Source organism: Bos indicus, chromosome 14 (genome assembly GCF_029378745.1).
Source record: "Bos indicus isolate NIAB-ARS_2022 breed Sahiwal x Tharparkar chromosome 14, NIAB-ARS_B.indTharparkar_mat_pri_1.0, whole genome shotgun sequence".
Taxonomy (NCBI): domain Eukaryota; kingdom Metazoa; phylum Chordata; class Mammalia; order Artiodactyla; family Bovidae; genus Bos; species Bos indicus.
Window position 1 is genome coordinate 76,602,084 of NC_091773.1, and position 27,594 is coordinate 76,629,677.

The 27,594-nt window shown below is 40.3% G+C and overlaps 1 protein-coding gene across 4 annotated transcripts in view; it reads right to left on the minus strand.

The window, feature by feature from the left end:
• The window catches only part of WWP1 (WW domain containing E3 ubiquitin protein ligase 1), a 136,444-nt gene that overhangs the window by 91,107 nt on the left and 17,743 nt on the right, over positions 1–27,594 (minus strand). For all 4 annotated transcript variants that reach the window (XR_011570676.1, XM_070802950.1, XM_070802949.1 and 1 more), the window contains exons 2-3: positions 18,139–18,233; positions 5,703–5,793 (exon numbers count right to left, since the gene is read on the minus strand). Coding sequence is in view for 3 of the 4 variants with exons in the window: in XM_070802950.1 (XP_070659051.1) it covers positions 5,703–5,772 (70 nt within the window). In the remaining variant the exon portion in view is untranslated. The remainder of the gene's footprint in view (positions 1–5,702; positions 5,794–18,138; positions 18,234–27,594) is intronic.

Below are 27,594 nucleotides of genomic sequence, written 5' to 3' on the forward strand. Positions count from 1 at the left end.
TACTGTGAGGGGACAGTGGTGCAAACAAGTAGTCACAGAAACATGAAGTGAAAAAAGCCGGAGCAGAAGTAGACTATTTGAAATACAGCAGTCCTCAGTTCACAACTGAAGAACAGGAAGAGATTCAAAGGGAATACTATACTTATATACCAGCAACATAAAACAATCAAACAGTGTTTAATGTTACCTCTGAAGTGTTATTATTAGGGTGATGGCAAAACTCACTTTCATCCTTCTCTGTTCCAAACTGCTCTAAACTCTGTATCACTAATGTGATACAGAAGGACTAGATCTCTCCCTAGACATCCCCCAACCAAAGTTCTTCACTCCAAATGAAAGTCATTTCCTCAGTATACGCTGGACTTATCTGTGTACTGGAAGAAGGGAAAGGCAGTATTGGATGGTGTTAACAGCACAAGACATCTTTTCAACAAATGGTGCACATACAACTGGACATCCACATGCAAATAAATAAATGTAAACACAGATCTTATACCCTTTATAGAAATTAACTCAAAATGTATCACAGACTTAAAGGCAAAACACAAAACTTAAAACTCGTAAAAGATAACACAGGAAAAACTTTAAGTGACTTTAGGTATGGTGATAGATGTCTTTTTAGATAATGACAAATGCAGGAGACCCGGGTTCGATCCCTGGGTTGGGAAGATCGCCTGGAGAAGGAAACGGCTACCCACTCCAGTATCCTTGCCTGGGAAATCACATGGACAGAGAAACCTGGTAGGCTATAGGCCATGGGGCTGCAAAGAGTCAGACACGACTGAACGACTTCACTTTCACTTTCCAAACGTATGGTCCTTGAAAGATATAACTTACAAGTATCACTTAATTAAAATTCAAAACTGCGCTGTGAATGACAAAGTCAAGACAAATGAAAAGGCAAGCCACAGACAGGGAGAAAATACCTGCAAAAGACATATCTGATGAAGAACTATTGTCTAAAACATACAACAAACTCTTCAGTCAACAATAAGAAAACAAACAACCCAATGGACCAAGGACCTTAACGGACACCTCACCAAAGATACATGGATAGCAAGTAAGCTCAACAACACACGTCATCAGGGAAACATAAATTAAAAGAACAGTAAGATATCACTACACACCTACTGTTGTTTAATCGCTAAGTCGTGTCCCACTCTTTTGCCACCCCATGAACTGCAACCCATCAGGCTCCTTCTGTCCATGGGATTTCTCAGGCAAGATATATTGGAGCAGGTTGCCATTTCCTGTTCCAGGGCATCTTCCCAACCCAGGGATAGAACCCATGTCTCCTGCATTGACAGGTGGGTTCTTTACCACTGAGCCACCAGTGAAGCCCACACACATATTAGACTGGCCAAAATTTGGGACACTAACCACAACAAATGCTGGGGGAATGTGGAGCAAGAGAAACTCTCATTCATGGCTGGCGGAGATGCAAAATGGTTCAACCACTTTGGAAGATAGTTTTACGGTTTCTTACAATCTAAACATAGGCTTACCATGTGATCCAATAATTGCACTCTTTGGTAGTTACACAAAGGAGCTGAAAACTTATGTCCACACAAAGCCTCCAAGTGGATATTTATCACAGGTTTGTTTATACAACTGTCAAAACATCTAAGTAACCAAGATGTAGTAGATGCATAGATAAACAACTTGTGTGTGTGTGTGTTCAGATGCTCAGTTCAGATCAGCCGCTCAGTCTTATCCAACTCTTTGCAACCCCAAGGACTGCAGCATGCCAGGCATCCCTGTCCATCACCAACTCCCAGAGCTTACTCAAACTCATGTCCACTGAGTTGGTGATGTCATCCAACCATCTCTCCTCTGTCATCCCCTTCTCCTCCCTCCTTTAATCTTTCCCAGCATCAGGGTCTTTTCTAATGAGTCAGTTCTTCACATCAGGTGGTCAAAGGATTGGAGCTTCAGCATTAGTCCTTCCAATGAATATTCAGGAGTGATTTCCTTTAGGATTGACTGGTTTCATCTTGTAGTCCAAGGGACTGTCAAGAGTCTTCTCCAACACCACAGTTCAAAAGCATCAATTCTTCGGTGCTCAGCTTTCCTTATGGTCCACCTCTCACATCCATACATGACTACTGGAAAAACCACAGCTTTGACTAGATGGACTTTTGTCAGCAAAGTAATGTCTCTGCTTTTTAATACGCTGTCTAGGTTTGTCATAGTTTCTCTTCCAAGGAGCAAGTGTCTTTTAATTTCACGTCTGCAGTCACCATCTCCAGTGATTTTGGAGCCCAAGAAAATAGTCTCTCACTGTTTCCATTGTTTCCCTGTCTATTTGAGATGAAGTGATGGAACCAGATGCCATGATTTTAGTTTTCTGAATGCTGAGCTTTAAGGCAGCTTGTTCACTCTCCTCTTTCACTTTCATCAAGAGGCTCTTTAGTTCTTCTTCATTTTCTGCTATAAGGGTGGTGTCATCTGCACATCTGAGGTTATTAATATTTCTCCTGGCAATCTTGATTCTAGCTTGCGCTTCATCCAGCCCAGCATTTCACATGATGTACTCTGCAAATAAGTTAAATAAGCATGGTGACAATATACAGCCTTGACGTACTCCTTTCCCGATGTGGAACCAGTCTGTTGTTCCATGTCTTGTTCTAACTTGTTGCTTCTTGACCAGCATACAGATTTCTCAGGAGGTAGATATGGTGGTCTGGTATTCCCATCTCTTTAAGAATTTTCCACAGTTTGTTGTGATCCACACAGTCAAAGGCTTTAGCTGTATTAACTGATACTCAAAATGATAAATACTGTGGAGGCACTATCTTGGCTACTTACACTCCTTTGGTCCATATCTATTTTCCAATTGGTTCTCCAGGCTTCGAGTGATTCTATTTATTAGCTACCTGATAGCTTTTCTCTAAGGTCCCTTTTGGCCCAAATCAGCTAGACCAGGTCTTTGTTACTTCAGTTAAGTACTCATACAGTAGATAAAGACCAAGAAGAAAGTTACACCTCAGATATGGTAGCCACAGGTGCTGCACAAGTAACAGTGAATAACCAAGGATACAGCTCTAAGCTTATGCAGAGGAAAAGCATAAGTATCAGGAATTACACTTATGTGGAATACACATCAGAATCATCAGGGAATTGCTTGACAATATGTAAGTTCACAGTTCACAGAAAACTAAATACAAATATCCCTGAAATATGCCTCAACCTCACTCATAATGAAAGAAATGATATATAAAATGACACTTCAGATACTGCCTCTTACCTAAGTGTCATCATGCCTGATAGTGTATCTTGATGAGGCTATAGGAAAACAGGCACTCTCACAGACACCTGGTGGGAACACAGAAATAGTACAGACCCTATGGAAAGGAACTTCACAACAGCTGACCTCTGAACAACAGTGGTTTGAATCATGGGGATACACTTCTACACAGATTTTTTAAGATAAGGACATACTACAGTACTATACCATCAGGAGTTGGCTGTATTCATGGATATGGAACCATGGATATTGAGGGCTGATTGTAAAGTTATGCACAGATTTTTCAAATGCGCAGGACTCGGCACCATAATCTCTGTGGTTCAGGGGTCAACTGTGATTGATAGTATCACACGTGCTTACTATTTGATCAAGCAATCTCATTCTAGAATTCTATCCTAATGACACATGAAGCCCTTTATTGTAGCACTATTTGCAATAGCAAAAAATGGAACCCAATGTCCATCAGTAGGGCACTAGTTGAATTAACTTTGGTACATCCAGTTAACAGTACTGGGCAGCGATAAAAAGGTGTATGGAATACTCTGCTATGGACATTACCCTAGGATATTACTGTTAAATGAAGAAAAGCAAGGTCAGGAACTAGATGCTAAGAACTAGGAAGATTGAGAGGAGAGATATGCATGCATATAATGTGTATACCTGCTTATATTTTCAAAAAAAAAAACAACAGATGGATAAAACAACACTAATAAAAATGTTTCCAAAGGGGAAGAGAAAGAAGGGGAAGGAATGGACAGAGTACCCAGACTTCTCCAAATATCATCCTGACTTAACAATTTTGACTCTAGAACTGTATAAATGCCTTATATGGTGATAAAATAAAATTAAATAAAAAATAAATAACTGAAAACAATGAATCTGACTAACCCAGTTGGTGGCATAACCAAATGTAAAATAACCAAATGTAAAAATAACTCTGACTATACATATGAAGAAGGCATATGAGGCATTTCTCACAGAGAAATCTTAAAACTGCAATGAGAGGGCCTGTTACTTTCAGTAACTTTAACACTGCTAAGACTTCTTGTGTGTGTGTGTGTGTGTTAGGATAAAACAGATATACCTGTGCTGATATTATTTAGAATTAAAATTCTGAAGTTAAGAGAAAACAGAAATATAAAGTAAAATGAAGTAAAAACAACTTTTAGTGGAAAATAGTTATTTACAGACTACAGCTATTCTTTAGAATTAGCAATATCAGCATGAACTCGGGATTGGTTTTTTGCTAAGACAATAAACGTCTTCTAGTTCTGTTCACTGAAAACTCCTATTAACAGCTGACCTGATGGTTATGAGTACCATGGGAATTACAGTCTATCTCCTTCTTATCCAAAACTCAACCTGCCTTTCCTAAGGCAAATATTACTTCTAATGTTCTAAACACAGAGCCACATACAAACACCCCTCCTTTTTCATATCCATATGGCTATATGCACTATTTCATACTTTGCTCTTTCACTTAAAAATATTACCTTAGAACTTGGCTGTTACTGGTACACATATTCATTTCACATCATTGTTTATCTAGAATTCTGCCAATCTTTTGGTATTAAAGATTCTTTTTCTGTTACTCCTACTAATTTATCTTGCAGATATTTACATATAAACTATCCACATACATTATATGTGGACATTATTTATATGCATATATAAACAATATAAATACCTGCAAGATAAATTTATACAAGTAAAATTGCTGATTTAAGGACCACTCTTTGAATCATTACTCCAGTTAGCTAGAATAAATGATCTGAACCAAGGCTCTTCCATGCTTTTACATTTGCTGTTCCTTCTCCCTCGCATACCTTTGGCTGCCAATCTGCAATGAACTCTAATCCTTCCTACAAGAGTCAAAGTGTTACCGTCTGTGAATCCTTCTCTTACCCTACTTTCACAGACCTGTAGGCCATCTCCAGTTCCAAGCAGAACTATGACACTTCCCTTTAAGTGCTCACTGCATCCAGTTAATAGTCACTTTGCATGGTAACTGTCCATGCAAAACAAACCTGCTTGACATTATATAGTAAGTCCCTGGAGTACTAGGGTCTTGTGTTTTCATATATGGATTTCCACTTAACAAATATTTGCCCATGATTGAATGAATGGCTTAAATGCATGGAAAAGGGCTTTTAGCATCTTTCTCCATTCTAATAATCATTTAAAGACCAGCTCAGTTCAATAGGGCTTATTCTAATACCCAAATTCTCCCACTACCAAAAAGGATAGAGCTCCTCTGCATCCAGTACAGGTTCAGTAAATACTCATGGAATAAATATTTTTACAGAGTTTCTATCTTTGAGGCCTATTGCAACAAATACACCATGGCATGAATCTAAAAGAAAAGATACTTATGAAATAAGTCTGCTAAATTAGGTATTAAAAAGAAAGTTTCATCAGAGAACTATTAGTTTAAATTACTGTGAAAACAACTTACCAGTTACCTGTAACTGCAACCTTCCACTGTGGTTATTACTAGTATCAGACCTTGGTGAAGCAGTGGCCATGTCCCAAAATTCAGCTTAAATCTACAAAAAAGTTAATTTATTCATATATTAGACTAGAGACTATAATTTTCAATACAATTAACACCTTGTCCCCAGTAAATCTTGCATGTTTCCTTTTATAGATAACTTTTTCAAGTTCTATTTCACTGCCCTACCCTATTTTTACTTTTTAAATAAAACACAAAGCTGAGCTACTTCAGCTTTCTCCTGCATGGCAACTATTTTAAGGCTAAATTCTATTCACCTTTAACCTACTAAGATAAAGATGAACATTAAGGGCAAGATTGAAAAAAGTAATATAAATATGTTTCTTACCCTTATGGACTTTATTATTATGATTATTAAGCGTAATTTAATAAACATAAAAATAATAAAAATTATTAAACATAAATTTTAAAAAATTAGTTTTAGCAATAAAAGGCATATTGGTCAAGCAAAGAGACCATGAAAATGGCATTGCATATCTGAAAAAGAACCATTTCAAATTTGCTTAAACTCTTCATTTTAGAACAGTTTCAGATTTACAGAAAAGTTGTAAAGAAAATAGCATTCTCATATATCCTATACCCAGTATCCTCTACTATTGATTTCTTACATTAGGATGCTATATTTGTCATAAGTAATGAACCAATATCAATATATTGTTACTAATTAGAGCCTATAGTTTATTCAGATTAGATAGCACTTAAGAGAGAATCACCAAACTTGAATATAAAGTTTAAAAATTCATTTAGAAGTAATGCTGAGATAAACAGCTTGAAAAATCAAAGAGAAACTAAAAGACATGAAAAGATAAAATGTGACCTGACATATATTTCTACTCATAATCTCAGAAAATGAAGACACAGGAGGTCATACTAGCAGACAAAATGACTCAGTTTTCTAGACCCGTGAAATACACTTGTTCACAATTCTAAGAAACACTGAATAAAACAGTTGGGGTAAACATGAAGACACTCACGTGTGGACACCCAGGGACACACAGCAGTCACGCCGCACAGCACCAAAACACAGGGCATGCTAAAAGCAGCCAGAGACAAGAGTGACGACACTCAGAAGAGAGTCAAGTGACAGCAGAATTCTCAACAAGCAGCGATGGAAACAAAGAAGGCGGAACAAGCACCTATCTGCGAAAACTGAGAAAATTTATTCAAGCACCAAAACTCTCTTTGGAACACAGAAGGTATCAAGATTTTGCCAGAGAAACCAAAAAGAGTTTACCAACAGCAGGCCTTTACTTCGACAAAATCTGAAAGACACATTTTCCAAAAAAGAATAAAATTACACAGGAGGGTGCTCTGAGATGCAGGAAGGGAAAGATGAGTAAAGAAACTGGTCAGCATACAAGTACATCTAGATAAACACTGCCAATAAAATAACAACAGTGACATCTTATTACGGTATGTAAATAAAACCAGAATAAACCATTAAAATACAGAAGCACAGAGTGGAGGGGCTGGGCAGGGAGTGAGAGGACAGGGACTGACGAGGTCAACTCTCTGCATCACCCGGCAGAGGGCCTGTGCTCTGGCTTAACTCTGGACTACATAGCATTCCCAGCAGGATTTCAAGGGTAACCACAGAAGAACAGAAATAGGAGTGTAATTTCCAAACCAGCAGAGTAGAAGAGAATACAATTAAAAAAAAAAAAACTCAATTCCCAAAAAACGGCTAGAAAAGGAAAAAAAAAAGGCATAAACGACCAGCATTATCAGAAAGCAAAAGAAAGAGAGTGCAAATATAGAAATAATCATAGTAACAGGAAATTCAAGAGTAAGATGAGAGATGCCCATAAAATAAAGATGCTGACAGCATGGAAGCAAAAATATGGAAAAGGACGTATTAGGCAAATACAAACAAAAGGAAAGCTGGGCTGAGTTATAATAGCAGAAAAAGAGCATTATTAGGGAAAACAAAGAAAATGATACAAGATTCAATCTAAGTAAGCAGATAGAGAACTCCAAATTTGCATGCTTTAAAAAAAAAAAAAAATAGCCTAGCTTTGGTTCCTTCTCCCAGCCCAACAAAGTGATCTCAGCCAAAAAGGATGGGCAGTCCCTAACAGACTTCCGGGTTGAGGAATGGTATAGCATGGTAGAAACAGCATCTGCGACCCCGAAACAGACTATCTGGCAGCTGTTTCAACCACTTGGCACAGTTACGATGACAGCACGTCACAGCACCTGAGACTGACTGCTCCATCCTGCCCACCGCTCAGCAGGCTGCTGGGAACAGGGCCACTTCCCCATCTGCCACCCTACACTGTCTTTCTAGGGAGCCCAATTTGTGAGAGGCAGGAGTCTCCACTCAGGAATTCTTTAGCGAGTTATCAGCACCGAGCATTTACCATGAGAATCCAGTAATGCAGGGAGGTTGAAAGGTTTTCATTATGCTCAGTTTGAGAACCTGGAGTCCCTGTTCAGCATCCAGAGCCTCAGTAAAGAATCTCTAGACAACAGAATTCCAGGGAACACTGCTAATCAAGGACAGGACAGGGATAAGGATGGTGGTTCTTTTCACTGAAAAAGAAATCAGAATTTTCACAAAACAAATACGGACCAGAGAAGCTGTCCTGCACAGACGGCCTGGATTTGCCTATTCACCTAGAAGAGGTGAAGAGAGCTTTGAAGGCAAACAACATGATCGCTATGGAGCCCACGACTGCTGTCATGACTAAGGCAGCAGAGGCCGTGACAGAGGCCATGACTTCAGGATAAACAGTGGAAAAAGGCAAGCTGTAGCGGGTACAAGAGGACAATGACTGTGAAGCTCTATAGATAGGACGTTCAGTCGCGGAGCACCAAAGACAACTGCTCTCAAGATGTTATAGGTATGACGACAAGAGGACCCTTCCAGAGACCCAAACTGCATTTAAAGCCTCAGAGTACTCCTAACAGATGTCTCCTCTGCTTGTATCTCCTTATCTAGCTTTCAGGCAGCTTCTATCTTTGGAGCAGCAAAGCTCAGCCTGATGCCCCAGTTGTGAGAGAACAAGCAGAAGAGCAGCTACAGAAGGAACGGGAGAAATGGCAGCATCAGCTTGCTGTTCAGTCGCTCAGTCGTGTCCGACTCTTTGCAACCCCATGGTCTGCAGCACGCCAGGCTTCTCTGTCCTTCACCCTCTCCCGGAGCTTGCTCAAACTCATGTCCATCAAGTTGGTGATGCCATCCAACCATCTCATCCTCTGTTGTCCCCTTCTCCTCCTGCCCTCAATCTTTCCCAGCATCAACAGGGTCTTTTCCAATGAGTTGGCTCTTTGCATCAGGTGGCTGAAGTACTGGAGCTTTAGCTTCAGCATCAGTCTTTCCAATGAACACTCAGGACTGATTTTCTTTAGGACGGACTGGTTTGATCTCCAACTGCAGTGACAGCCTCGGAGGGACACCAAAACTGGCAAAGTAAAGAATTTCAAGAACAGTGATGGTCGAGAACAGGAAGTGAGTCACCTTGGACTGGGACCTTGCCGTATCCACCAGAAGTCAGATCAGGGTGTGTGAAACAGAGTGAGACCTCTCTGGAAAAAAGACGAAATACTCAGTAAAACCAAAAGACTGTCACTCTCCAACTTCTAAGCCTCCAAAACCTGATGAGCTACCAGAGGAAATGCTGGCCCCTCTATCGAGAGAATGCTTAGGTGAAGTGAAGTGCTAATCCTCTGTTGATCTCAGTTCAAACACAGAGCAGCAGTCCCCTACAAATGATGGGGAGATGCCACTCCAGTTCAACCATCTCAGCAAGGATCAATCAACCTGGAAAGATGAAAATAAGGCAGATGTGGTGAGTGCCCCAAAAGGTCGAAAGTGGGAACACCAGCATGGACCAAGAGATGAAGTAATAAGGACAAATGGAAGAAGCCCGAGAGGAGACAGAACAAAAAGGATCAAGAGCTCTAACTTGCATCTGAGAACCCAAAGGAACCTGAAGAACGCAGCTTCTAAGTTTCAGTACTGTGAGTACACTGCTTTCCCAGTTGACAGTGAAAATTAAAAAGAGAATTCTACACCCTGTGCTTTCTCCTAGCCTCTCTCTACCCTGAAACATTTCTAAGCAAATCAAATCTCTATCCAGACAAGGCAAAAAAAAAATAATAATAATAATAATTCACAATCTCCCAGGAGGATAAAAGCCTGTAAAGATTGTTAGAACTACAGGAAGAAACTGACCAACTGACCACTGATTCGGGTGATTTCAACACACACTAATTTTCTATAGATCAAGTGAATCAAAAAATGATGAACAAGAATTTAATGAACAGAACCTAATAAGTGTTAGAAAACAAACATTCTTCTCAAGGATGCTGCTGCTGCTGCTGCTAAGTCGCTTCAGTCGTGTCCGACTCTGTGCGACCCCATAGCCGGCAACCCACCAGGCTCCGCCGTCCCTGGGATTCTCCAGGCAAGAACACTGGAGTGGGCTGCCATTTCCTTCTCCAATGCATAAAAGTGAAAAGTGAAAGTGAAGTCACTCAGTCAGCGACCCCATGAACTGCAGCCTACCAGGCTCCTCCATCCATGGGATTTTCCAGCAAGAGTACTGGAGTGGGGTGCCATTGCCTTCTCGGCTTCTCAAGAATACATGGGACATATAGAAAAACAATACATATGTTGGGAGGTAATGAAAATGTCACTAAATTTCAAAGAATATGTATAATTTTGTTCCTGGGTGCTGATCAAAATGCAGTTAAGTTAAAAATCAGTAATAAAAGATTAATTTTTAAAATACAAATAGAAAATAATAACACTTCTAAATATTGCATGAGTCATCAGAAATGGTAATGGAAATTTTTCTAAAAATACTAAAAACTAGACTCCCTGGGAAGAGGGGTTGTGAGTCCACTTGCCAATGCAGAGGACACAGGTGAGGTCCCCAGTCTGGAAAGATTCCACACATCAGGAGCAACTGAGCCCACAGGGCACAAGTTCTGAGCCTGTGCTGTAGAAACCTCGAGCCAGAAGTACTGAAGCCTCCTGCCCTAGGGCACGTACTCTGTAACAAGTTAAGCCAGCGCAACGAGAAGCCCCCACGTCTCAACAAGAGCAAAACCCCTGCTCACTGCAACTAGACAAAGCTCTTGAGTGGCAATGAAGACCCAGCTCAACCAAACATAAATAACTGAATACAATTTCAAAAAATAAAAATGTTTTGTTGTTTAGCTGTGAAGTTGTGTCCGACTCTTTGTGACCCCATGGATTGCAGCACATAAGGCTTCCAAAAAAACACTAAAAAATGAATGTAACTTAATTACAAACATTTTTGGAATACAGTAAATGTTACAGTTTGAGGCAAATCTATAGCCTTAATGACTTGTCCTAGGAAAAGAAGAAAGGCTGAAAATAAATGAGTTAACAGGACAATCTGTTAAATTAGAAAGATAGTAATCAGTAAACCCTAAGAAAGCAAAAGTTAATAAAAAAACAAACTAATGAAGTTAAAAAAAAGTAACAGAGAATATCAACAAAGTCACAGTTCTTAGAAAATATTAAAACAAATAAATGTCTGGCAAGACTTGGTGAAGGGTAAATACAATGGCAGCCTCATGGATCGCAGCCTGGCTGTGGTGAAGGAGCTCGTGTGACTCAACGAAGCTATGAACCACACAGTGCAGTATTCCTGCCACAAGAACGCATGAACAATATGAAAAGGCATAAAGATGTGACAAGTGGAAGATAAGCCCAACACGTTGGAAGGTGTCCAATATGCTACAGGGGAAGAGCAGGGGGCAAACCATTCACCATCACAGCCATCCAAGTCTGTGCCCCAACCTCTAATGCCCAAGAAGCTGAAGTTGACTGGTTCTATGAAGACCTACAAGACCTTCTAGAACTAACACCAAAAAAGATGTCCTTTTTAGCATAGGGGATTGGAATGCAAAAGTAGGATGTCAAGAGATAGCTCGAGTAATGGGCAAGTTTGGCCTTGTAGTACAAAATGAAGCAGGGCAAAGGCTAATAGAGTTTTGCCAACAGAACTCACTGATCATAGCCAACACCCTCTTTCAACAACACAAAAGACAACTCTACACATGGACACCACCAAATGGTCAATACTGAAATCAGATTGATTTTGTACTTTGCAGCCAAAGATGGAAAAATTCTATACAGTCAGCAAAAACAAGACCTGGAGCTAACAGTGGCTCACATCATGAACTCTTTATTACAAAATTCAGACTTAAATTGAAGAAAGTAGGGAAAGCCACTAGGCCATTCAGGTATGCCCTGAATAAAATCCTTTATGAGTATACAGTAGAGTTGATAAATAGATTCAAGAGATTAGATCAGGTAGACAGAGTGCCTGAAGAACTATGGACAGAGGTTTGTGACACTGCACAGGAGGCAGTTACCACAACCATTCCAAAGAAAAAGAAATGCAAGAAGGCAAAGTGGTTGTCTGAAGAGGCTTTGCAAATAGCTGAGAAAAGAAAAGTGAAAAGCAAAGGAGAAACGGAAAGATATAACCAACTGAATACAAAGTTCCAGAGAATAACAAGGGAAGATAAGACCTTCTTCAATGAACAATGCAAAGAAGTAGAGGCAAACAATAAAATGGGAAAAGTCTAGAGATCTCTTCAAGAAAATTGGCGATATCAAGGGAACATTTCATGCAAAGACAGGTTCAATAAAAGACAGAAACGGTAAGGACCTAACAGAAGCAGAAGAGATTAAGAGGAGGTGGCAAGAGTACACACAAGAATTATACAAAAAAGATCATAATGATCTGAATAACCATGATAGTGTGGTCACTTACCAAGAGCCAGCATCCTGAAGTGTAAAATCAAGTGGCCCTTAGGAAGCACCACTACAAACAAAGCTAGTAGAGGTGATGGAATTCTAGCTGAGCTATTCCAAATCCTAAAAGAATATGCTGTGAAAGTGCTGCACTCAATATGCCAGAAAATTTGGAAAACTCACCAGTGGCCACAGGACTGAAAAAGATCAGTTTTCATTCCAGTTGCAAAGACGGGCAATGCTAAAGAATGTTCAAACTATACAATTGCACTCTTTTCACATGCTAGTAAGGTTATGCTCAAAATCCTTCAAACTAGGCTTCAGTAATACATGAATTGAGAACTCCAGAAGTACAAGTTGGGTTTAGAAAGGGCAGAGGAACCAGAGATCAAATTAACAAAATTTGTAGGATAATAGAGAAAGCAAGGGAATTCCAAAAAATATTTGTTTCAATGACTATATGAATCACAACAAACTGTGAAAAATTCTTCAAGAGATGGGAATACTAGACCATCCTACCTGTCTCCTGAGAAGCATGTATGCAGGTCAGGAAGCAACATTTAGAACCTTACATGGAACAACTGACTGGTTCAAAATTGGGAAAGGAGTATGTCAAGGCTATATACTGTCACTCTGCTTATTTAACTTCTATGCAGAGGACATCATGTGAAATGCTGGGCTGGATGAAGCACAAGCTGGAATCAGGATTGGTGACAGAAATATCAAAACCTCAGATATGAAGATGATACCACTCTAACAGCAGAAAGTGAAGAGGAACTAAAGGCCCCTTGATGAAAGTGAAAGAGGAGACTGAAAACGCTGACTTAAAACTGAACATTCAAAAAACTAAGATCATAGCATCCTGTCCCATCACTTCATGGCAAATAGAAGAAGGAAAAGGTGGAAACAATGACAGATTTCATTTTCTTGGGTTCCCAGATCACTGCTGATGGTGACTGCAGCCTTGAAATTAAAAGACGCTTGCTCCTTGGAGGGTCTTCCCTAGTGGCTCAGGAAGTAAAGAATCCGCCTGCAATGTAGGAGACCTGGGTTGGATGCCTGGGTTGCGAAGATCCCCTGGAGAAGGGTATGGCTACCCACTCTGGGATTCTTGTCTGGAGAAAAGGAAGGCTATGACAAACCTATATAGCATATTAAAAGCAAAGACATCACTTTGCTGACAAAGGTCCACAGAGTCAAGGCTGTGGTTTTTCCAGTAACCATGTACAGATGTGACAGTAGGACCATAAAGAAGGCTGAGCACTGAAGAAGTGATGCTTTTGAACTGTGGTGCTGTAAAAGACTCTTCAGAGTCCCTTGGACTGTGAGGAGATCAAGCCAGTCAATCCTAAAGAAAATCAGTCCTGTATATTCACTGGAAGGACTGATGCAAGCTGAAGCTCCAATACTTTGGCCACCTGATGTGAAGAACTGACTCACTGGAAAAGACTCTGATGCTGAGAAAGATTGAAGGCAAGAGGAGAAGTTCATGTCAGAGCATAAAAGAGTTAGACAGCATCACTAATTCAATGGACATGAGTTTGAGCAAACCCCGGGAGTTAGTGCAGGACAGGCACGCTTGGCATGCTGCAGTCCATGGGGTTGCAAAGAGTTGGACACAACTTAGCGACTGAATAAAAACAACAGCAAATAAAGTGAAACAACATAAAGAGGCCCACAAGAGAATGCACACATGTATACGTGTGGCTGAGTCCCACTGCTGTCCACCTGAAACTATCCCAACATTGTTAATTTGGTATCCTTCAACACAAAATAAAAAGTAAAAAATAAAATTTCCCAAAAGACCTACATATCTAAGGACATACTAATACAACAGATGTAGCAATGCAGAACTGTGAGAAAGGAGGGACAATTAAATGGTCCTGATATTATCTACATTGGAAGAATTAGACTGGATTCCTACCTCACATTATATACAAAATCAATTCAAGATGGACTAGTGATATTAGTATGAAAGACAAAGTTTTAAAAGAAATTATACTATTGTTTTGCATCCTCCCAAAAAGAAAGATTTCTTAAGCATACTAACCAAAGAAGAAAAGAATGAATATTTTGACTGTGTGGAAACTGAGAACTTCTATTTAGCATAACACATCATTAAAAACAAACAACTAAAAGACAAGCCACAAACTGGGAGATATTTACAAAATGTAAAACTGAATAAATGTTAGTAATTAAACTATGTAAGAACCTTGACAAAAAAATTGAAAAAAAAAAAAAAAGTAAGCAAATGTGGGGAAAAGAAAACAAACTGAATAGAAATTTTATAGACATGGAAACTTGTCTGGCCAAGAAGTATTTTTAAGAAATACAGAATCTCAATTATTCATCAGAGAAATACTAGTTAAGACCACAAGAGATGCTATTTTCAAACTCACAAGAATGGTAAAGACTAGGAATTTTGACCTAAATAATGCAAAGAAAAAAAGGTGGGGCAGTGGTGACTCTTTACACACTGCTGCTAGTTGTTTAAACTGGCAAAGCTTAAACTGCTGGTAGGTATTAAATTTGGTAAACTTGTTGGAAAACAACTTGGCATTATTTTATAAAGTTGATCATTTGCATGTCCTTAACAAACAATTCTAGGTACATACTACAAAAATTTTGCACAGATACTCATTCCAAATTTAAGCATTCTTCATAATAAAAGCCATCACCAATATGCTCAAATGTTCACTGGCAGAAAAATGGTTAAAAGAATTAGGCTAATACACAATGGAACATTATACAGTAGTGAGAATGAATGAACTATAGCTGTAGGCAACAACATGAATGGATCTTAGAAAACGGAATAGTAAATGAAAACAGACAAAAAGGAGTTCAAAGTAGTAACATCTTTCTTTCACTGAGTCCCACCTCCAAGACTTAATGTTCTACACTGAGCATCAAGGAAGACTTCCAATTCTTAACGACAAAGAAGAAATGAATTCTTTTGGCAGTTACCATAGCCTCATCTTTTGCTATGTACTTCTTCTGAAAATGCTACAATTACACAACAGAAAAAAAGAAAACAATCCAGAAACATGGGAACACTGTGGATCCTGTGTCTCAAAAGCTTACGTGATCAGTATGAACAACTGAATGAGGCCCACCGAAGAACTGCTGAGGTGCAAAGGGCAAGCAAAGGACAGTCACCACTCTTCAAGGAGGACGCTATGAATCTAACTGAAACATTCTTCACAAATTCAAGAAACCACAGTGTGGAGATACATCTGGCTACACTTCTGCACTCTAAGGAGCTTTCTTTTATATATGGTACAGCAATATCCACATTGTACAAAAATATTTCTCCATGGTTAATTTCTTGTTATAAATTTGAATATGCACTGAGCCTTTTCTATCATTCTTTTATGATGCTTGGATATTTTCATTGAAATATAAAGATCTGTTTATAAACTAGACTTTTCTTAAAACATCATTTGTGCAAGCTTTAAAAAGACTCTAAACATAACATTAAATTCAAAATAAAGAAACATATCTGTGGTAATACTATTTTTTTTTAAATATAATTAAAAATAAATTGAAAATGGCAATTACTTCAGGGGTTGCGGCAGGGCAGGGAATGTAGGTAACAGAGGTACTCACAGGTACCTCTTTAACTGTGTTGGTACTGACCCAGTTCTGAGCAGAGTAACTGGTTCCCAAAGGTTTGCTTTTATTATTAACTTCTGCATATTAATACAATCCAGAACTGGCATGTTCAAATTACAGAATTTTAAAAAGTGTAAAAAATACATGATGACAAGGAAGTAGACATAGAAAAGTGTCGATCATCAATTCATCAGATGAGGTAGGGAGTACGCCTGCAGCCTGATAAGCCAAACAAAGAAAAGCCACAACGTTCCCACAGATGTCTTCCAAGAAAAGGAAGTACTTCTTCCCCTGAACAGTAAATGAGGGATCGAAGGATAAGTGAAGATATGAATTAATCTGGAGGTAGATTAAAAGAAAATTGAGGGACTTTATTAGTGAATTAGACCAAAAGGTCACTGCTGAGGATAAAGACTGAGGAAGAGTTACTTAAAAAGAATTGTAAAGTTTAAAACGCTGTGCAGACTATGAAACTGCCAACTAGGCAAAAGACTGTTCGTGCTAACTGCTTAAAACTTTTTCTGTTCCCATATTTCCACCCCCGAGCTATTACTCCCTTTGTTCTATACAGACCAGTCCTCAGACGCTAGAGTACATGCCTCTAGTCACCAGTAACTGAAAATTTAAACTGCAAGTGATAAAAATGGTTCAAAAATAGTACTACTTTGCCTTAACAGGCAAGATATACAGCAAACAAAATCATCTACTTCAACACTTAGCTTTCATATTTCGTTTAATAACAAAGTTGCATGGCACTTAAGGGCTTCCCAGGGGGTGCTAGTGGTAAATGCCTGGTATGTGCCTGGCAATGCAGGAGACCTAAGAGACAAAGTTTTGATCCCTGGGTCAGGAAGATCCCCTGGAGGAGGGGATGGCAACCCACTCCAGTATTCTTGCTGGAGAATCCCACGGACAGAGGAGCCTGGCGGGCTACAGTCCATAAGGTCGCAAAGAGTCAAACACAACTGAAGTGACTTAGCAGGCACGCACTTAAAATACACGTAAAGTACTGCTGCTGCCACTGCTACTGCTAAGTCATTTCACGGCAGCCCACCAGGCTCCCCCGTCCCTGGGGTTCTCCAGGCAAGAACACTGGAGTGGGTTGCCATTTCCTTCTCCAATGCATGAAAGTGAAAAGTGAAAGTGAAGTCACTCAGTCGTGTCTGACTCTTAGCAACCCCACAGACTGCAGCCTACCAGGCTCCTCCGCCCATGGGATTTTCCAGGCAAGAGGACTGGAGTGCGATGCCATTGCCTTCTCTGAAAGTACTGCTACATACCTGACTTTTTAATGTGATAATGAATTTTTTATTGAAGTATAGCTGATGTGCAATATTATGTAAGTTATAGATGTACAGTATAGTTTCATAATTTTTAAAGATTATACTCCATTTATAATCATTTTAAAATAGTGGCTGTATTCCCAAGTGTACAGATACATCTGTGTAGCTTATTTTACACATAATAGTTGATACCTCTTAATCTCCTATCCTTATATTACCCCTCCTCCTTGCCTGTCAACACCAGTAACCACTAATTCATTCTCTGTATCTCTGAGTCTTTCTTTTCTGTTACATTCACTAGTTGGTTGCTTTTTTAGATTCCACATATAAGTGATATACAGTATGCCTTTGTCTGACTTATTTCACTGAGCATGATACCCTCCAAGTTCATCTGTTGATACAAATGGCAAAATTTCATTCCTTTTTCTGGCCACTTAAAATGTATACCCCACTGTACACATATACGCACACACACATCATAACATCTTAATCCACTTACCTGCTGATGGACACTTAGGTTGCTTCTGTACCTATATATATATTCTTTAATATGAGCATTACAGTGACACTGTATGAGTAGGGAGGTACTATTTCCATCTTATAGATGAGAAAACTGTGGCTCAGAAGTGTTAAAAGTCCACAACCATATTTTTTATGACAATACATTCTCAGTCTACATAGGTATACTTAACTATCAACATGTCTGGAGTTTAACTGCTAAATACAGTCTTAGTTAATCACTTACTTTGTACCAGGAACTGTTCTAGACACTGGAGATATAAAGATGAGTAAGACACGATTCCTTCTTCCACGGAGCTCATAGTCTAGTGAGGAGACAACCTATAAAAAGATAAGCGGCTTTCAGTGTGACAGTTACTAAAACAGATGCAAAATGGCAACCACTACATCTGGGGCACATGAGAGAAAGTGGGTAATTCAGTCAGGAAGAGGTTCACAGAGAAAGAAACCTTCGAATAAACTGTGTTAGAGTGCAATTCTTCAATAACGAATCACAGAAAATATGGAGCATTCAGAAAACTGTTGTAAGACTGGTGCAAAGGGAGGAGGCCCACAGGCAGACAGTAATCTAAACCATAAAGAACCCTATGGGATAGTTCATATGGTATCCAAAATAAACAAAGCACAGTAGTTTAAAGTTTAAAGCTTATCCTGAAGGTAACACTGATAGGTTTCCATAGCAAGAACTGCATTTTAGAAGAATACTTCGGTAGAAATGGGTCCAGATTTAAAGTAACAAGTTTATCTGAACCACAGCACTGGGTATGAGAAGGAGAAAGCTCAGCATACATGTAAGATCTCTGACAGATGATTATGGATAGCTGAGTCTTAGAAGGAGGAGGATTCCACACAACTAAAATGTCCCACTTCGTTATCTGGGTGGACAACGGAGCCATAACCAGGACAGAGAACAGAAGAGGAACGAATTGTGGAAGACAACATGCCACAGAGTTTTCAAGGGCCAATTCTGCAGTCAGACTATTTGAATTTCATTTCCAATTCTGCCACTGAAACAGCTGTGTGACCAGGCGTGGCAAAAGGAAAAAACAAAGTCTGAGTTTTAACAAACTTTTGAGTGAACTGGTTACTCGTCCAAATTAATTTAGGTCATAACAAAGCTGATTACGTCCAGTTCAATCCTTTAAAAATATCACAGAGTTGTATAAGAGCTCATTACTATTCAACTGCCAAGAACAGCGAGAGTCCTGAATGTAGATAATAAATGACATTTCCAGTCCTCCAAGGTTACAGACCTATCAATGCCTCACTCAGAAAATATATCTTTTTTTTTAACTTTTTATTTTAATTTTTTTTTAATTTTAATTTTTTTTTAATTTTATTTTTAAACTTTACAATATTGTATTAGTTTTGCCAAATATTGAAATGAATCCGCCACAGGTATACTCCTTGGTGTTCCCCATCCTGAACCCTCCTCCCTCCTCCTTCCCCATACCCTCCCTCTGGGTCGTCCCAGTGCACCAGCCCCAAGCATCCAGTATCGTGCATCGAACCTGGACTGGCGACTTGTTTCATACATGATATTATACATGTTTCAATGCCATTCTCCCAAATCTCCCCACCCTCTCCCTCTCCCACAGAGCCCATAAGACTAATCTATACATCAGTGTCTCTTTTGCTGTCTCGTACACAGGGTTATTGTTACCATCTTTCTAAATTCCATATATATGTGTTAGTATACTGTATTGGTGTTTTTCTTTCTGGCTTACTTCACTCTGTATAATAGGTTCCAGTTTCATCCACCTCATTAGAACTGATTCAAATGTATTCTTTATAATGGTTGAGTAATATTCCATTGTGTATATGTACCACAGCTTTCTTATCCATTCATCTGCTGATGGGCATCTAGGTTGCTTCCATGTCCTGGCTATTATAAACAGTGCTGCGATGAACATTGGGGTACACATGTCTCTTTCCCTTCTGGTTTCCTCAGTGTGTATGCCCAGCAGTGGGATTGCTGGATCATAAGGCAGTTCTATTTCCAGTTTTTTAAGGAATCTCCACATTGTTCTCCATAGTGGCTGTACTAGTTTGCATTCCCACCAACAGTGTAAGAGAGTTCCCTTTTCTCCACACCCTCTCCAGCATTTATTGCTAGTAGACTTTTGGATCGCAGCCATTCTGACTGGCGTGAAATGGTACCTCATAGTGGTTTTGATTTGCATTTCTCTGATAATGAGTGATGCTGAGCATCTTTTCATGTGTTTGTTAGCCATCTGTATATCTTCTTTGGAGAAATGTCTATTTAGTTCTTTGGCCCATTTTTTGATTGGGTCATTTATTTTTCTGGAGTTGAGCTGTAGGAGTTGCTTGTATATTTTTGAGGTTAGTTGTTTGTCAGTTGCTTCATTTGCTGTTGTTTTCTCCCATTCTGAAGGCTGCCTTTTCACCTTGCTAATAGTTTCCTTTGTTGTGCAGAAGCTTTTAAGTTTAATTAGGTCCCACTTGTTTATTTTTGCTTTTATTTCCAATATTCTGGGAGGTGGGTCATAGAGGATCCTGCTGTGATGTATGTCGGAGAGTGTTTTGCCTATGTTCTCCTCTAGGAGTTTTATAGTTTCTGGTCTTACGTTGAGATCTTTAATCCATTTTGAGTTTATTTTTGTGTATGGTGTTAGGAAGTGTTCTAGTTTCATTCTTTTACAAGTGGTTGACCAGTTTTCCCGGCACCACTTGTTAAAGAGATTATCTTTAATCCATTGTATATTCTTGCCTCCTTTGTCAAAGATAAGGTGTCCATATGTGCGTGGATTTATCTCTGGGCTTTCTATTTTGTTCCATTGATCAATATTTCTGTCTTTGTGCCAGTACCATACTGTCTTGATCTTAATTGCCTGCTTACTTTAAGATGTCATTCTTGAGTCAGAAGCAAATTTTTTTTTAAAAAAATCCAACAGATCTGATTCATTTTGCATACTATGCACAGCATTACAGATTAGAAAAGGCAGAGAAATATCATCATGTATCCATCTGCCTGGATCAATTAATAAATATACTTAGTGACTGCCTAGTCTATTAAAGTGGGTATGGCAAGGACACAAAAGTGGTTCCCGTTTCCACACTGGTACTCTAGTTTGAGGACATTAATACACAGGTGACATCCCAGCAACAAGACAGGATGGTACATATCAGCTGATAAAGAAAGTTAGTCCAATGGACACGGAACTTGAAAGGTTAAAAAGCCATTTAGGCAACAAAATTTAAAATTTAAAACTCAATGAATTTTAACAATGAATTAAAATTTAAAACTCAATGAATGTGGCAAAGATAAAGACAGACCATCCAGGCTGAGTCCTGCTTCTTGGGAACGTCTCAGTCCTGGGTACATGGGGACCCTAAAGGGTAACCTTAGAAAACAATGCAATGGCTCTAACTGCCGAGATAGCTTTTGGATGTATCTCAAGAATATTTCACTAGAATCCTGATATAATAAAGCACACTTCTGTTAAATTTTACAGTCTCTGTAGGACCGAAATATTCAGAAAGGAAAGATCCATTTTATCTGGACTACATATTACGAGGCTTCAGTTTCAAAGCCCAGGTGACTGCACGTGGGCAGAAGGGGAGAGGAAGGAGGAAAACCCTTCTCAGTACCCAGTTCCTTTCAACTTCAGAATCGTTCCCTTTTATCGAACTCTCCGAATGATCACCACCATGGTCTCCTACGATTCCGAGATTACTTCCGCTTTCCCGAGCGGCCTCTGAACACAGTCCTACGCCTCCTCCCCACTTGAGGTCGCCGCCCTCGCTCCAGCCTCGGCATCTGCACCAACCCTGGGTCTCGCCCCCTTCCATCTCACCGAAGGCAGGGGCGACCCCGTGCCGGGCTCCAGGAGCTGTGTCCTGTCCACGGAACTCGAGCCCCTCAGACCCCCAGCTCTCCGCCGGCCGAGAGCACCTCTACCTATGTCTGCATAGCACTTCCCAGTTACACATTCACATTCCCATCTCAAGGAAACAGGCTAAGTACAACCATTTCAGATTTAACACTGCAACATTAACATTATTCTCTTTTTATTGGGTTGAATTTTAATTTTTAAAAATTTACTTATTTTTAATTGAAGGATAATTGCTTTACAGCCTTGGTTTCTGCCAAATATCAACATGGTACCTGTATGTCCCCTCCTTCAGGAACCTCCCTCCCCATCCCACCACTCTCAATTGTGACCGAGCCCCGCGATCCTGGAGTCCTAGAGCAAATTCCCACGGGCTATCTGTTTTACATGTGGCAATGTTTGTGTCTAAGTTACTCTCTCCATACGTCCCTCCCTCTCCTTCCTCCGTCACCCTGTGTCCGTAAGTCTGTTCTCTATGTCTGTGTCCGCATTTCTTCTCTATTTCCTACAGGGCTTTCTTCCCAGGAGCCCTCAACCACTGTGCCTTCTCCTCTACCTTCAAATAAACTTGGTGCTGAGGTCTCAATGTGTACTTTTAATTATTTGGGATAGAACCTAGAAGATTTCTTAAAAATTTACTTGTCCACACTAACCTCTGTATAAACTTCACTGACTAATCCTTTAAAAGCAAAACACAGGAATTTCACCCTCCTGATCACATCTGCAAGTGCCACTGAGTGAAAATAACGCTTTTGACTCATGTAACTCCAGTGACTTGAAGAGCACTTGCAGTATCTGCCAGACAATGGACTAACGAAGACCAGCATCCACAGGAACTTTTTATCCTCCAACTGTAGTCTGGGTGTTTTGTTTTGTTTTTAATCTAAAAGTGCCTATTTAATCATAGGATCTAATAATCACAACTTTCTCTCTTCTACCTTTCTGCATCTGCCTTCCACCTTTCTGTACTTGCAGTAAACTTCAAAGTTTATTTTAGTGCCCAATACATGCCAGTTTATAGGATGAACACAGGAGGTGTTTTTTTTTAATGAGGAAAATGTATTTATCCTCAAAATGTCAAATTTCCTAAGTCTGTATTAATATCCAACTCTTATTATTTATCTCCACCCAGTTTCAGATTTTCACACTATGTGACCACCATGCTCTCAACTCACTCTGTGTAATCAATCTACTCAATCAGTTACCTAATTAATAAAAATTTCTTTTCCTTTCTCAAATTTTCAAATACTTGTATTGTTACTGCATTTCCCTTGCTGTAACAGTCAAAAGCCTCGCTGAATTTAACCTTAAAAGTGAAAGTGAAGTTGCTCAGTTGTGTCTGACTCTTTGTGACCCCATGGACTGTAGCCTACCAGGCTCCTCCCTCCATGGGGTTCTCCAGGCAAGAGTACTGGAGTGAGTTGCCATTTTCCTTCTCCAGGGGAATCTTCCCGACCCAGGGATCGAACCCAGGTCTCCTGCATTCCAGGCAGATGCTTTAACCTCTGAGCCACCAGGGAAGCTCATGCCTCCTCAAATTATCAGGACATATACCCTTATACCTACTGCCTATTAATTCCCTGCAATTTATTTCCTAGTTTATTTCCTACATCTTTACTCACTAAACTTCCAGTCAGCAAAATTTACAAGATCTTCCTGTCCGTACAGAATGCAAATTCCTTCCCCAAAAAGCAATTAATAATCAACAACAGACTTTGTACTTCCTTGTGGCTCAGACCAGGAAGTAAAGAATGTGCCTGCAATGCAGGAGACTTAGGTTTGATCCCTGGGTGGGGAAGATGCCCTGGAGAAGGGAATGGCAACCTACTCCAGGATTCTTGCCTGGAGAATCCCATGGACGGAGGAGCCATGGAGGGCTACAATCCACGGGGTTGCAAAGAGTCAGACATGACTGAGCAACTAATGCTTTTACTTCACACTAGAGGCTAAGCTAGCAGTAACTATAACACACAAAAAGTAAAGGACAGTTGAGATCAAATATCAAAGATATTTCCATTTGGAGCTGACAGAAATACTGAGTTTTGCCATTTTCCAAGTCAGTTCAGTTCAGTTCAGTTGCTCAGTCGTGTCCGACTCTTTGTGACCCCATGAATTGCAGCACGCCAGGCCTCCCTGTCCAACACCAACTCCCAGAGTTCACTCAAACTCATTCCATCAAGTCAGTGATGCCATCCAGCTATCTCATCCTCTGTCGTCCCCTTCTCCTCCTGCCCCCAATCCCTCCCAGCATCAGAGTCTTTTCCAATGAGTCAACTCTTCGCATGAGGTGGCCAAAGGACTGGAGTTTCAGCATCAGTCCTTCCAGTGAATATTCAGGGCTGACTTCCTTTAGGATGGACTGGTTGGATCTCCTTGCAGTCCAAGGGATTCTCAAGAGTCTTCTCCAACACCAATCATCAATTCTTCGGCGCTCAGCTTTCTTCACAGTCCAACTCTCACATCCATACATGACCACTGGAAAAACCATAGCCTTGACTAGGCGGACCTTTGTTGGCAAAGTAATGTCTCTGCTTTTCAATATGCTACCTAGGTTGGTCATAACTTTCCTTCCAAGGAGTAAGCGTCTTTTAATTTCATGGCTGCAATCACCATCTGCAGTAATTTTGGAGCCCCCAAAAATAAAGTCTGACATTGTTTCCACTGTTTCCCCATCTATTTCCCATGAAGTGATAAGACCAGATGCCAAGTCAGAGGTTAGTAAAAAAACAAAAACAACACTACATTTACAGCAAACTTAATATAAAACTCTCAATATCTAGTAATGTTAGAAGAAACCCAACTCAGATCCTGTCAACAAGTAAACTTTCACTGATAGCAGTCCTTCAGTCTGGCCGATGGGGGTGGGAGTAGGGGGAAGAGAGTAACAATGATTGAAAACAAGAACTATTTCCAGAGGCAAGTCTGAATTTGAACTTCTGCACCCACATTTACTAAAAGACACCATAACAGTAGTTGAGAGAGTAAATTCTGCAGCCAGATTGTCTAGGTTCAAATCCTGGTTCCACTACTGGCAAGCTTCCTTATCCTACACTGCCTCAGTTTTTATACCTATAAAATAATGGTACCTACCTCATAGATTTATTAAGAGAATTAAATGGGTTAATATTGACAAATGGCTAAGAAAACAGTCTGGCTTACAAAGGCCTAATAAGTAAACTGACATAACCTTCAACAAGTAACTTAACCTCTCTCAGCAGCACATGTCTTAGGAGAAATTACTATTGTATCGGCACTTTGTGAATTACAAAGTGATATATAAATACTAAATTATTAAGCACATAACACAGGAAAACATTACATATAAGACAATGACAAAGCATTTATAAAAAATATAATCTTGCTTATCGCAATTCTATCAATAAATTTTTCTGAACAGTGAGGTTGCTTTTAAACTCAACTCTTTAGCCTTCTGAGATACTCACCCCATCTACCATATTTTAAATAATTTCTGAGGGAGATTCTTATAAAAATATATTATGCAAGACCCTGTCCTAGTATTGAGTCTCTGAAAATGAAGACTACTCTCCTTTCCAAAGTGACTGAGTACCTACACATTTTTCACCTCCTAAATATACTCTCTCCTCCCATTTATACCCTCGTCTTTTCAGCCATCAAATTGATCTGAGGCTTATGTTATTTAAAAAAAACAAGAAGACAATAAAAAGAAAGACCAAATGCTTTGATCAAATAACCTCTCAAAGGAAAAGCCAACCTTTCTCACCTCCTGCTCACTTCTCCACCCATGCGGTTTAGCTGCCACCTCACCCTCTGCTGAAACATCTTCCTCTTCTTCCGTGACCAAATGGCCACCTCACACCCACTCTCTCTTGCGGCTCTCTGCACCGTCAGACAGGGATCCACTCAATAAACACGGTCTGGGCCTCCATACGCTCCCTATGAAATCCTGACTCAGGCCTCTAACCTTTCCAGTAAAAGACAATCAATTTGCCATGGGACAGAACAGAGCTGATCAGTAAACAAAGCAGGTAGCAGGTATCTGATAATCAAAGTAGGTATCAATAATCAAATCAATAATCAAAGTAGGCATCTTTTAACACTTCTGAATTAAGTCATTCAGCATATAAATCTACTAATGCATATTATCAGGTAGTGTGTTAGACACTAGGAATACAAAACTCATCTCTGATAGGCTCTTTGCCCTCAGTGAGTTTATAATTTCGCCATAAAAACAGACAAAGCAATAAGCAGCATCAAGCTGACAGGGCAGTGCAGAGAATGCAGCAGAAATACAGAGGAAGGGCGGGCTTCCCCAGGAGCAGTGACTCAGAGGTAAAGAATCCGCCTGCCCACGCAGGAGACGTGGGTTCAGTCCTTGGGTTGGGGAGATTCTCTGGAGAAGGCAATGGCAACCCACTCCAGTATGCTCGCCTGGGAAATCCCACGGACACAGGAGCGTGGAGTGTTATAGTCCACGCGGTCACAGAGAGTCAGACACAACCTGGTGACTAAACAACAGCAGAGGAGCATCTAAGTCAGATTCCATGGGACAGTGACAAGGTGTCTGGAAAGGCTTCTGAGAGATGGTCAACAGCGGAGATGAGCAGTGCAGGACTCCTTTGTCAGGCTGTCCATACGAGAGGAAAGAGTGCTTTCAAGCCTTCTGTACTCAGAGAAGGCCACCAATATGGACAGCGAATACATCACTGATTCCGCTCAGGGAAGTTTGTGGAGAGTGAGTTTCAAGAGATGAGCCCTTAAGGGAGCGAGAAAGAAGCTGCCCCTGAAGAGTACTGAGAAAGCCTCAGAGCACCAGTGCATTTTCACCAGGGAAGGACTCCCACTCTGGAAGAACTGCTCTAACAGTGTTGTGAGGGGAGCCTGACAGTGAGCTAGGCTGGAAAGGGACTAAAAACAGAGGAAGCAGCAGCGATAGTAAGTCCAGAATCTATAATAACTGGTGGACTAATCAGATGCAGGGATAAAAGAGATTACTTCTCACCTCTCCAATACCACCTTCTTCTCCAAGCTTCATGATTTCTCACCTAGACTGCAGCATGTGATCTCCCTGCCCCGCCTCTCAACTCCTCCTCTCACGTCATATGCTTGCATGCCCCTCACATCCATCCCCGATCCAGTGGTCAGAGCGAGCTTTCCAAAGCAGGATCATCGCAAAAACTCTTTTGCTCTCCAAAGGTCTCTCATTCTAACTCCACTAAACCCAAACTCAAACCTGGCTCCATGTGACCTGCTGCCCCTACAACTCATACCTCTCTCCTCCCCTCTTCTCTGTTTCCCCTGCTCCATCTGACAGTCCCTCAGCTACCTTCTCAGCCTCAGGGCTCCACTCAAATATAATCCATCCGAAAAGAATCTCCAGTTAGCCCAGGCACAGAAAGAGCCCCGCTCCTTCAACTCTACCACCTCACCCTATTTTATCTTTCCTAGTAATTCTCATTATGTTCAGTTATTTTACCCTCTTATTTCTATCTCCAACCTTGTATCTACCTCCAAGGGCAGAAATTCTATCTCATTCATTCCCAGAACCCAGGCTAAAGCCTGGCTGAGTGAAGGCCCCCCAAAATTATTACTGACCAACTGAGACAGAGCTCAGAAAATAGATGCTAGAGGTAAATGTTCACATGACATCCCATAAGCAGGAGCTCAAGAACCAACGGAAGCCACCTGCTGCGACAGGTGGTCTTTCACCCAGGAAAGGCCACTGGCACACAATTAGCAGTACAGATAGCACCTAGCGAACAGCAATATTGAAAGGTGGAACGGTAGATTCGGACTGTGCACAGAATTGAAAAAAAACAAAAGTTTAAGAATTTGAAGGAGAAGAGTGG